The sequence below is a fragment of the Nomascus leucogenys genome, chromosome 1a, assembly GCF_006542625.1.
Source record: "Nomascus leucogenys isolate Asia chromosome 1a, Asia_NLE_v1, whole genome shotgun sequence".
NCBI classification, from domain to species: domain Eukaryota; kingdom Metazoa; phylum Chordata; class Mammalia; order Primates; family Hylobatidae; genus Nomascus; species Nomascus leucogenys.
The window spans coordinates 49,888,629-49,902,104 of NC_044381.1; the positions used below are offsets into that span (position 1 = coordinate 49,888,629).

Here is a 13,476-nt window from a genome sequence, read left to right on the forward strand (position 1 = left end):
TATAGATCAATTGAGTTTTGGGTCAGTTTATATTGGTGGGAATGCAAATTAGTACAAATATTTCGCATGATTTTGGTGTTCATATGAAGTCAAATATTCGTTATAACCCAGGAGTCAGCAATTTTTTTTCTGTAAAGGACCAGGTAGCAAATATTTTAGGCTTTGAGGTACATTCAGTCTCTGCCACAATTACTCAGTTCTGCCGCTACTTAGTATAAAAACAGCTATAGACAATACTTAAATCAATGAGCATGCGTGGCTGTGTTCCAATAAAACTTCATTTGCGAAAAAGAGGCAGCGTTTCGGGCTGTAGTTTGTTCACCTCCGATACAAATTATGACTTAGCAGTCCACTTGTAGGTACACATGCCTTAGAGAAGATTGCATGTGTTTCCTAGGAGCCATGTAAAAAAATGTTTATATGTGCAATGGCCCAGCATCATGACCTCCATGTTACTCAGGAAACAAACCTGAAAAAATTCAAATGTTTATCTTCAGTAGAATGGATAAATTTTAGTATAATCACACATATATAAAAAATTATGTAGTAGTGAAAGCAAATGAATATTTAAGTCCAGGTAACAACATGGATGAATCCAAAAGAGAATGTTGAGTGAAGAACCAGTCTCAGAGGAATGCATCAGAGTGATACCAATTTTAGAAAACTTAAAATTCAGCAGAACTAAGTATTCCTGCTAAAAATGTTTAATCTATATGTAAATCAAGCCTTAAGATCTGACTTCCATTTTACAGGAGATGTAGGGGTTAGAAGTGCAAGTTAAGTGATACCTAAAGGAAACAATCAGGCAAATCTAGAAGATAGATAACTTTGTAGGACAACTGACCTGGTCTCTTCAACAGGAAACTGTTACGGAGAAGAAAAGTTTGGTTGTGGACGGGGGTCTCTAGATTGAGGAAGATTTAAGAGATACCAAATGCAATTTGTGCAGGCTTTTATTAGATTAGCAATAAAAAACATTTTTATACAATTGAAATTTAAATGTAAAGTAGGTATAGATCGGGCACAGTGGCTCATGCCTGTAATCCCAGCACTTTGGGAGGCCGAGGCGGGTGGATCACTTGAGGCCAGGAGGTTGGAGACCAGCCTGGCCAATGTGGTGAAACCCCATCTCTACTAAAAATAGAAAAATTAGCCGGGTGTGATGGCACGTGCCTAGAGCAAAACTGTCTACAAAATTAATAATAATAATAATAATAATAATGTAGGAATAAGGTGATGTTAACAAATATGATTTTTGTTAGGTATGATAATGATAATATGGTTAAATTGGACAATTTCTTATAGCTGCATGTGAAAGAATTTCGAGATGAACTATCATAATAACTGCACTTTATTATAAAATACCTAGGCCCAAAAGGAGGGCTAAATATAGAAAATCCTTAAATCTAAATGTAGAGTATATGGGTGAAAATTTTCATAATAAAAAGTTAAGAAACCAAACAAAATGAAATTTTATTATTTAGTGATGCATCTATAAAACAACAAAAACATGGAAATGATCAACACTAAGTTGAGGTAATGGTTACCTTGTTGAGGCACAAAGATGAGACTAAGGGAAGAGTATATAGATGGGCCATAAGGTCTGTAGGTAATATTCTAGTTTTTAAGTAGAATGGTGTGGGATCAAGTGTGTGTTTTTTTTTTAAACAGCTGTATTGAGTTATAATTTAAATACTATGAAATTCAGCCATTGCAAGTATATAATTCACTCATAGTTGTGCAGCCATAAACATAGTCTAGTTTTGGAACATTTCCATAGTCTCAGAAAATTCCCTCATAGCCATTTGTAGTCAATCCCTACTCCCACCTTCAGCCCCTGGCAACCACTGATCTACTTTCTGTCTCTAGAGATTTGCAGTTTCTTGTAACGTATAATGGACTCATAGAATGTGTAGTCTTTGTGTTTGGCTTGTTTCACTTATCATGTTTTTGAGGTATATCCATGTTGTAGCATGTGGCAGTAGTTAATTCAGCTGTATCACTAAATAGTATTTCATTGTATAAATGTTGTTTATTCACCAGGTTATAGGCTTGCTATGAACATTTGACGTATGTCTTTGTGTGGATATGTTTTAATTTCTCTTAGGTGGTTACTTAGGAGTGAAATTCCTGGGTTGTATGGTGAATTTATGTCTAACTTTTAAAGAGTCTGTCAAATTGTTTTTCAAAATGACTACCATTTTTCACTCCCACCAGTAATATATGAGAGTTCTAGCTCCTATGCATCCCTGTCAACACTTGATATTATCTCTTGTTTTGATTATAGCCATTCTAGTGGGTATGTAATGTATTTCGTTGTAGTTTTAATTTGCATGTTTCTAATAACTGGTGATTTCAGACATCTTTTTGTATGCTTATCAGCCATTCTTGTATCTTCTTTTGAAATATCTATTCAAATTTTTTGCTCATTTTTGTGTGTTTTCTTATTGATTTGTTTGATTTCTTTATATGTCTGGAAACAAGTCCTCTATCAGATACATGATTTGCAAATACTTTCTTCCAGGCTGTGCCTTGCCTTTTCTTTTTAATTTTTTATTGATACATAATAGATGTACATATTTTGGGGATGTCTTTTTGGTTTTTTGTGTCTTTTGAAGCACAAAAGTTTTAAATTGTTATCAAGTCCAGTTTGTGACTTTATGGGTTGTACCTTTGGTGTTCATTAAATAAGTCTTTGCCTAACACAAGTCATGATGATTTATTCTAGAGGCTTTATGGTTTTAGTTCTTCCTTTAAGAGTCTGTGATCCATATTTTGAGTTAATTTTTGTGAATTGTGAAGAAAGTCCAAATTTACCTTTTGGCATATGCATAGACACTTCTCCCAGCACAATACTCTTATATCCTTAATAAAATACCTTGACACCTTTTTAAAAAGTAAATTTGATCATAAATATGAAAGCTCATACCTAGATTCCCAATTCTGTTCCATTGATCTGTATGTCTATACTTACATAAGCACCACACTGTCTTATTCATTGTATGCTTGGTACCAAATAGGTGTGCAGAATTTGAATTAAACTGAAATTGAATTGACTAGACTTATTATGTTAAATATTTTATGTTCTTACATTTGCCATATTTTAATCTTTTTTTCTGGTGTATGGGATGTAGTAGTTGATTTATTTTTGCTTTTCTCCCCCCTGTAGTTTGTTATCAATATATCTTTTGAAAAAAATCCCATCTCTAGATCAAAAAGAAACTTTGTGCCTCACTCAAAAATACTTAAGGGACAGAATGCCCTTTGTGATAGGCATGATGTGATGGTAATGGGAGCAACTATCAACAAACAGGGACATTGGCTAGAATTATAATCTCTAGTGATATGAAATCCAGAGGCTGATTAGTTGCTAGCAGTATGTTATTCCTTCCAGAGAAGCTCAGCAGTGTTTTTAGCATTTCTGTATTTATTGCTGTAAAATAAAATCTTACAAGATTATACTGGAACTATTTTATGAAGCAGTAATTTTAGAGTTATGCCTGTATCCCTTAGCAATCGCACATGCATTCTTAAGGCCATAATTACTTGGTGAGGAAATAATAACTTGCTCTATCAACTTCTCATGATGTTTATGAAATTCAAATAAGGTAATGTTTGTTTAAGTGCTTTGCAAGATATAAAGTGCTATACAATCATTTTTAATGTCATTCATATAATAAGCACTGGTATACAAATAAATGTTTTTTCAAACACTTTACTTTCTAAGATAATGTGAAGTGAAAAGTATGAACAATTATTGAACCTTGGGGTCATTTGCCCACAAATACAATTGTGAATAGCTGTAGTTCAAGAATGTGGGGACAGGCATGGTGGCTCACACCTGTAATCCTAGCACTTTGGGAGGCTGAGGCGGGTGGATCACCTGAGGTCAGGAGTTTGAGACCTGCTGGCCAACATGGTGAAACCCCATCTCTACTAAAATAAAAAAAAATAAAAAATAAAAAAAAAAAGTGGTGGCATGTGCCTGTAATCCCAGCTACTTGGGAGGCTGAGGCACAAGAATCACTTGAACCTAAGGGGTGAGGGTTGTAGTGAGCCAAGATCGGGCCACTGCACTCCAGCCTGGGTGAGAGTGAGACTGTCTCAAAAAAAAAAAAAAAAGAATGTGGGACATAGGTGAAACCAATGAGTAAGAGGAATATTTTCTTCAGTCTCTGTCTTCGTAACAGGATGTTGAAGAGGAAATGCTCCTTTTCTTGGAGAATGTAAAATTTCTAATATATAATTGGATAGACAGTGATAAAAATCTTATCTTTTAAAAATCTTCTATTGGCGTGTGGAATTTATATAAAAATTATTTCAAAATGCAATGTAACGTGGGCGCAGTGGCTCATGCCTGTAATCCCAGCACTTTGGGAGGCTGAGGCAGACAGATCACCTGAGGTCAGGAGTTTGAGACGAGCCTGGCCAACGTGGTGAAACCCCGTCTCTACTAAAAATACAAAATTACCCGCGCGTGGTGGCACATGCCTTTAATCCCAGCTACTCAGGAGGCTGAGGTGGGAGAATTGCTTGAACCTGGCCTGGGAGGTAGAGGTTGCAGTGAGCCGAGATCATGCCATCGCACTCCAGCCTGGGCAACAGGAGTGAAACTCCGTCTCAAAAAAAAAAAAAAAAGCAGTGTAAAAGATTGAGCAACATAAAACTATAATAATCAAGGCAGTCTGGTAATGGCATAAGAATAACATTTACAGATTGATAGAATAGGATTAAGAGTTCAGAAACAAACTATTGATTTTGAACAAGAGTCCCAACACAGTTAAAAGGGCAAAAGAATAATCTCAACACACGATGCTGGATATCATCATGCAGAAGAGTGAATTTCGACCCTTTCTTCACACCGTGTACAAAAATTAACTCAAAATGGATCACAGAACTAAACACATGAGCTAAATCTATAAAACTTTTAGAAGAAAATATAGGAGTAAATTTTTGAGTTAAGCAATGGTTTCTTGGATAAAATTGGACTTCATCAAATTTAAAAACTTCAGTGATACAAAGGATACCATCAAGAATATCCCAAGACAACCCACGAAATGGTAGTAAATGTTTGTAAATCATATTCAATAAGATACAGACATTTAGAATATATAAAGAACTGTTACAACTCAAAAAAACAAGTAATCCAGTTAAAAAATGGGCAAAGGATCTGAGAAGACGTTTCTCCAAAAAGATATACAAATCTTCAATAAGCACACAAAAGGGATGTTCAGCACCATTCGCTGTCAGGGAAATGCAACTGAAAACCGCAATGAGAGAGCACTTCACACCCAGTGGCTATCATGAAAAAGGCAGATAACAACAAGTGTTGATGAGAATGTGGAGAAATTGCAACCCACTTGACTGCTGATGGGATTGTAAAATGATGGGCTGCTTTGGAAAATTATCTAGCGATACCTCAAAAGGTTAAACACAGAGTCACCAGCAGTTCTACTCTTAGGTATATATCCAAGAGAATTGAAAATATGTCCACACAAAATGTTGTGCATGAATATTATAGCAGCATAATTCATAATAGCCAAAAAGTAGCAACAACCCAAATGTCTATCAACCAACAAATGGAGAAATAAAATGTAGAATGGGATATTTGGCAATAAAAAGGAATGAAGTGCTGATACAAGCCATATATGGATGAATCTTGAAAATATTTTGCTAAGTCAGAGAAGCCAGTCAGAAGTTCACATATTGGATTATTCCATATATACAAAATGTCCATAATAGGCAAATCTGTAGAGACAGTAAATAGATTAGTGTTGCCTGGGGCGGGTGGCAGGTATTAGGAGGAAATGGGGAGTGACTGCTAATGTACAGTTTCTTTTTGGGGTGATGGAATTGTTATATAGTTGATTGGGGTGATGGTTGTACAACTCTGAATATATTAAAAAACCAGTGTCTTGTACACACTAAATGGGTGAGTTGTTCAGTATATAAATAACAGAAATTTAAAAAGCAATATCTAAGTCCAAAAAATATGAAGTACGAAAGGAAATTTCCAAATGCGTCTCTACTGTTTTATCTTCTGGAGATGGAGAAGGATCAAGTCATTGATTGTCTCTTAGCCGTCATTTTTCTTTCTTTTTTTATCCTTCTAGTGGTTGACTAGGTGTACTAAATGCATTTCCCTTCTTGTGGTTGACTAGGTGTATTAAATGCATATCAGTGCATGTTGAATGATAGTAAATCATAATTCATTTTTGACAGGAATTGAGTTCTTCTCAGACTTTATCACATGATGGAGGATTCTTCAATAGACTGGAAGATGATGTTCATAAAATTCTTACTAGAGAAAAACGAAGAGAACAGCTTACAGAATATAATGGAACAGATAATTGTACAGCTCATGAACACAACCAGGCATGTAAAGTAGAAAATTCTCTTAAAATCACAGTGAAATTGAAATGTAATTTTTATTTTTTAAACAAGTAAGCAATAGAATCAAATTATGATTGTATAAAGTAGTAGTTTAGGATATGATCTTAGTAATTATCATGCAAACATATTTATATTAAAAAGTATGAAGTATACTCATACTGTATGACTAGTTCATTCATTAATGACTATTTGCTGCGCATGTGCCATAAGCTATGTACTGTTAAGCACTCGTATGAGGGAGTGGAAACACGAAGATGGATAAGACCTTTCTTCCCTTAGACACTCAGAGTTGTGGGGATATGGAGAGGTAGACCTGTAAAAGGATCATCATTCAGCACAAATGAAGACTTTAAGGGAGATATGAACAATAAAAAAGAGGTTTTGAATAGCAAAGGTAATTGATCACTGCTTGGGTGAATTGTGATGGGTATATAAAAAGTGACATTTGGGATGGAGTATGAATAGTGAGGAACTGTAAAAGCTGAGAAATAGAGAAAGACTTTGGGTCTAAGGGAACTGAAAGAACAGACGTCCTGAAATATAAAAGACCCTAGACCAAATGTTTAGGAAACTGAAAAATTCTGCAACTAAGAAGTTTGCAGTTAAGCAAGTGTGGGATGACATGACTGGAGAAATAGATTAGATTTATGTCATAAATGTCTTTTCTGTGAAACTAAGAAGTTAGAATTTTATCCTATACAACAGCGCAAGCTATAGCCCATGAATCAAATCTGGTCAGTGGTCTGTTGTTATAAGGACTGTAAGCTAAGAATGGCATTCATATTTTCAAAATACTACTTAAAAAGAAAAAAGAGCCTGGCACGGTGGCTCACGCCTGTAATCCCAGGAACTTGGGAGGCTGAAACAGGCAGATAACTTGAGGCCAGGAGTTCAAGACCAACCTGGCCAACATGGCAAAACCTCATCTCTACTAAAAATACAAAAATTAACCAAGCATGGTGGCACATGCCTATAATCTCAGCTACTTGGTAGGCCGAGACACGAGAATTGCTTGAACCCAGGAGGTGGGGTTGCAGTGAGCCAAGATTGTGCAACTGCACTCCAGTCTGGGTGACAGAGCAAGACTGTGTTTAAAATTAAATAAATAATTTTAAAAATTAAAAAAGAAAGAGAATATGGCTGGGTGCTGTGGCTCACGCCTGTAATCCCAGCACTTTTGGGAGACTGAGGCTGGCGAATCATTTGAGGTCAGGAGTTCGAGACCAGCTTGGCCAACATGGTGAAACCCTGTCTCCACTAAAAATAAAAACAAAAATAACCGAGCGTTGTGGAGGGCGCCTGTAGTCCCAGCTACCCGGAAGGCTGAGGAGGAGAATCATTTGAACCCAGGAGGTGGAGATTACAGTGAGCCAAGATCACACCACTGCACTCTAGCCTGGATGACAGAGCAAGACTCCGTCTCAAAAAAAAAAAAAAAAAAGAATATGTGACAGAGACTTTATAAAACCCACAAAGTCTAAGATGTTTGTTGTTGGGCCCTTTACAGAAAAAGTTTGCCAGCCTCTGCTACAAACCAGTGTTACCCAAAATATATTATCTGAGGGAGAAAAGGATGCTTTCTCTCCTCATACCCCAGTCCTGGATATATGGGACCAGGAAGAGGTGAGACCTACTCCAAGATCCTCACTGCCACATCTTAAATTCCATCATACAGAGAAAGTGTGTTACCTCTCAGAGCTCTATGTCTGCATTTATTTTTATCACCAAAACCACTAGTCTCTTACTTCGTCTTAACTATGAACCTGTTCTTTACCCTATATTGACCTCCAATCCGTCAATTCTCCTAGCTTGAAACTTGTAGTAATTTCACTAATGTCCCCATGAACACTTTACCCTTACTTCCTTAATTTTCTGTGATTCCTTTCTTGCCAGTTTGTAGCATTGGCTCTCACAATATTGTCTACCTTGCCTGTTTTAATTCTCCAGCCACCAGGTGTTTAAAAAGTATTTTTAAAAACACTGCTAATGTTCTCATCTGAAAATCAGTACTATGTAACTTTTGCCATAGTCTCAGTTCTACTTAACAGTCCTTTGATTGATCTCTTTCTAAATTTGACAGATTCCTATGATAGCCATTCCAAATTCGAAGAATCTGGTTCCCATCTGTTTCCATCTTTTCCTCTCTTCAATGGATGTTATCTCTTTGTTTACTACAAAGACTGGTAAATTCAGTCTTACAGCAAATTAACACTATCTATTAATATGTGTGTTATATGGTATACAGAAGAAGCTTTAAGAACTTTTTACTCTAATGCAGCAATAAGATTTGTTTATAAATAACACTATTTCTTATGGAAAATCTATTTTCGACTCAGTAGTGGGGAATCCTTGCCTACCCTGACGTACTCGTGAGGTTCTTTCTGGCATTGAATTAAATTTAATGTTTTCTTATCTTTTCTCGACTTCCAAATTTTATGTACAATCCAGGCGTATTAGTCCATTCTCATGCTGCTATGAAGAAATACCCAAGACTGGATAATTTATCAAGGAAAGAGGCTTAATTGACTCACAGTTCCACTTGGCTGGGGAGGCCTCAGGAAACTTACAATCATGGTAGAAAGCACCTCTTCACAGGGTGGCAGGAGAGAGAATGAGTGCCGAGTGAAGGGGGAAGCCCCTTAAAGACCATTAGGTCTCATGAGTATTCACTCACTATCACAAGACCAGTATGGGGGAAGCCACCCCCATAATTCAGTTATCCCCACCTGGTCCCACCCTGGACTCATGGGAATTACAATTCAAGATGACATTCAGGTGGGGACACAGCCCAACCATATCATTCTGCCCTTGGCCCCTCCCAAGTCTCATGTCCTCACATTTCAAAACACAATCATGCCTTCCCAACAGTCTTCCGAAGTCTTAACTCATTCCACGATTAACCCAAAAGTCCAAGTCCAAAGTTTCATCTGAGATAAGGCAAGTCCCTTCTGCCTCTGAGCCTATAAAGTCAAAAGCAAGTTAGTTACTTCCTAGATACAATGGGAGTACAGGCATTGGGTAAATACGCCCATTCCAAATGGGAGAAATTGGCCAAAACAGAAGGGCTACAGGCCCCATGCAAGTCTGAAATCCAAAAGGGCAGTCATTAAACCTTAAAGTTCCGAAATGATCTCCTTTGACTCCACATATCGCATCCACGTCTTGCTGATGTAAGAGATGGGCTCCCACGGTGTTGGGCAGCTCTGCCCCTGTGGCTTTTCAGGGTACAGCCTCCACTTACTGGCTGCTTTCACGGCTGGTGTTGAGTGTCTGCAGCTTTTCCGGTGCAAACCGTGGGTGGATCTACCATTCTGGGAGCTGGAGGACAGTGGTCCCTTCTCATAGCTCTGCTAGGCAGTACCCCAGTAGGGACTCTGTGGGGGCTCTTGACCCCACATTTCCCTTCCACACTGCCCTAGCAGAGGTTCTCCATGAGGGTTCTGCCCCTGTAGCACACCTCTCTACCTGGACATCCAGGAGTTTCCATACATCCTCTGAAATCTAGGCAGAGGTTCCCAAATCTCAGTTCTTCTCTTCTGTGCACCCACAGGACCAACATCATGTAGAAGCTGCCAAGGCTTGGGGCTTGCACCCTCTGAAGCAAAAGTCTGAGCTGTACCTTGGCCCCATTTAGCCATGGCTGGAGCAGCTGGGACACAGGGCACCAAGTCCGTAGGCTGCACACAGCGGAGGGGCCCTGGACCCAGCCCAGAAAACCAATTTTCCCTCCTAGGCTTCCAGGCCTGTGATGGGAGGGGCTTCTGTGAAGGTCTCTGAACATGCCTTGGAGACATTTTCCCCATTGTCTTGGTGATTAGCATTTGGCTCCTCCTCACTTGTGCGGTAGACTTGAATTTCTACTCAGAAAATGGGTTTTTCTTTTCTATTGCATTGTCAGGCTGCAAATTTTCTGAACTTTTATGCTCTGTCACCTCTTGAATGCTTTGTTGCTTAGAAATTTCTTTCACCAGATAACCCTAAATCACCTCTCTGAAGCTCAAAATTCCACAGATCTCTAGGGCAGGGGCAAAAAGCCACCAGTTTCTTTGCTAAAGCATAGCAAGAATGACCTTTACCAGTTCCCAACAAGTTCCTCATCTCCATCTGAGACCATCTCAGCCTGGACTTCATTGTCATTCAACAAGTCTCTAGGAAGTTCCAGATTTTCCCACATTTTCTTGTCTTCTGAAACCTCCAAAGTGTTCCAGCCTCTGCCTGTTACCCAGTTCCAAAGTCATATCCACATTTTCAGGTATCTTTATAGCAGCCCCTGACTCTCTGTGGTACCAATTTACTGTATTAGTCCGTTCACACACTGCTATGAAGAAATACCTGAGATTGGGTAATTTATAAAGAAAAGAGGTTTGACTCACAGTTCTGCATGGCTAGGGAGGCCTCAAGAGGCTTACAATCATGGTGGAAGGCACCTCTTCACAGGGTGGCAGAAGACAGAATGAGTGCTGAGCAGAGTGGAAGCCCCTTAGGAAACCATCAGATCTTGTGAGAACACACTCACTAACCGGAGAGCAGTATGGGGGAAACTGCCCCCTCCACCTAGTTTCACCTTGACACTTGGGGATTATTACAATTCAAGATGAGATTTGGGTGGGGACAGAGCCAAACCGTATCACCAAGCAACAGTGTTAATTAACATTTACGGTTAGCATATTCACTTCTTCCTTTTTCATTGATTATGATTTTCCTTTTTCATTATGATTTTCCCCTTTGTAGTATCTTCTTTTTTAAAGCCACCTGAGATCATTTTTGGATAGAAGGAATGATATTTGTATATTTCAGCACATACTTAGGTTCCTCAAGGCTTTTATAGAACAAAGTTAGGTATATAACTTTATATTAACAAGTTTAAATAATTAAGTAGCAGTATGATTTAAACCGAAGTGATAGTGTGACACAGTGGAAAGAGAACAGACTTTGAAATCAGTTTTATCGATTATTACATTGGGATGAAATTACCTGCCTTTCTTACACTATTAGGAAAGTTAAAGATTATGATTTAAAATGTTTAGCAGAACATGTTTTCCACAGTATGCACTTAATAGATAATTATTTTTGTACAAGCAAAAAATGGTGAGCCTCAGAAAAGATACACTGTTAAAATGCTATAGTAATTCACAGGAAAGGGGATCAGAGATGGCTTTGTGAGGAGAAAATAGCATTTGAATTAGGAACTTAGAGTAGAATTTGGGTTTTCTTTGCTTTTTTAAAAAAAATTTTAATTTTTGTGGCTACATAGTAGGTATATATATTTATGGGTTCCAAGAGATGTTTTGATACAGGCATGCAATGCTTACATAATCACATCTTGTAAGCATTTATCCTTTGTGTTACAAACAATCCAATGATACTATTTTAGTTATTTTTAAATGTACAGTTAAATTATTGACTAATAGTCACCCTGTTGTGCTATCAAATACTAGGTCTTATTCATTCTTTCTAATTTTTTTGTACCAATTAACTATCCCAACCACCTGCCCACTCCCTCACTGCCTTTCCCAGCCTCTAGTAACCACCCTTCTACTTTGTAACTCCACTAGTTCAGTTGTTTTGAATTTTAGATCTCATAAATAAGTGAGAACATGTGATGTTTGCCTTTCTGTGTCTGGCTTATTTCACTTAACATATGACCTCCAGTTCCACCCATGTTGTTGCAAATAACAAGATCTTTTTTTATGGATGAAGAGTACTCCATCGTGTACAAATACCACATTTTCTTTATTCATTCATCTGTTGATGTACACTTAGGTTGCTTCCAAATCTTGGCTGTTATAAACAGTGCTGTGATAAACATGGGAGTGCAGATAGCTCTTCAGTATACTGATTTCCTTTCTTTTGGGTATATACCCAGCAGGATTGTTGGATCATGTAGTAGCTCCAGTTTTATTTGATTTTTGTATATGGCAAGAAATAGGTGTCTAGTTTCATTCTTCTGCATATGGATATCCAGTTTTCCCAGCGCCATTTATTGAAGAGACTGTCTTTTCCTCAGTGTATATTCTTGACACCTTTGCCAAAAGTGAGTTCACTGTAGGTGTGTGGATTTGTTTCTGGGTTCTCTGTTCTGTTCCACTGGTCTGTGTGTGTGTGTTTATGCCAGTACCTTGTTATTTGGTTACTATAGCTCTGTAGTGTAATTTGAAGTCAGGTAACATGATTCCTTCAGTTTTCTTCTTTTTGCTTAAGATATCTTTGGCTAGTGTGTCTTTTGTGGTTTCATATATATTTTAGGATTGTTTTTTCTATTTCTGTGAAGAATGTCATTGGTATTTTGATAGGGATTGCATTGAATCTGCAGATTGCTTTGGGTGGTATCGACATTTTAACAATATTGATTCTTCTAACCCATGAACATGGAATATCTTTCCATTTTGTCATCTCTTCTTCAGTTTTGTTCATCAGTGTTTTATAGTTTTCATTATGGAGATCTTGTTTGGTTAATTCCTAGGTATTTATTTTTATTTATGGCTATTGTAAATGGGAGTAAATGGGATTACTTTTGTTGATTTTTTTTTTCAGATTGTTCTCTGTTGGCCTGTAGAAATGCTACTGATTTTTCAAGGTTGATTTTGTATCCTGCAACTTTACTGAATTTGTCAGTTCTAATAGTTTTTTTGTGGAGCCTTTAGGTTTTTCCAAATATAAAGTGATACTATCTGCAGACAAGGATAATTTGACTTCTTCCTTTCCAATTTAGATGCCCTTTATTTCTTTCTGTTGTCTAATTGCTCTAGCTAGGACTTCCAGTACTACGTTGAATAACAGGGTGAAAGTGGGCATCCTTGTCTTGTTCCAGATCTTAGAGGAAAGGCTTTCAGTTTTTCCCCATCCAGTATATTACTTTCTGTGGGTTTATTGTGTATGGCTTTTATTATGTTGAGGTATATTCCTTCTATACCCAGTTTTTTGAAGGTTTTTATCATGAAGGGATGTTGAATTTTATCAAGTGCTTTTTCAGCATCAATTGAAATGATCATGTGGTTTTTGTCCTTCATTTTGTTGATATGATATATCACATTGATTGATTTGCATATGCTGAACCAGCCTTGCATTCCTGGGATAAATCCC

The 13,476-nt window shown here is 37.6% G+C and overlaps 1 protein-coding gene across 2 annotated transcripts in view; it reads left to right on the plus strand.

The window, feature by feature from the left end:
* GKAP1 (G kinase anchoring protein 1) overlaps positions 1–13,476 on the plus strand; it is an 80,306-nt gene that overhangs the window by 42,217 nt on the left and 24,613 nt on the right. Inside the window, exon 8 of one of the 2 annotated variants that reach the window (XM_030809498.1) lies at positions 6,223–6,375. The exons of the other annotated variant lie outside the window; for it this stretch is intronic. Within the exon in view, the coding sequence (XP_030665358.1) occupies positions 6,223–6,375 (153 nt within the window). The remainder of the gene's footprint in view (positions 1–6,222; positions 6,376–13,476) is intronic. 2 annotated transcript variants of the gene reach the window in all.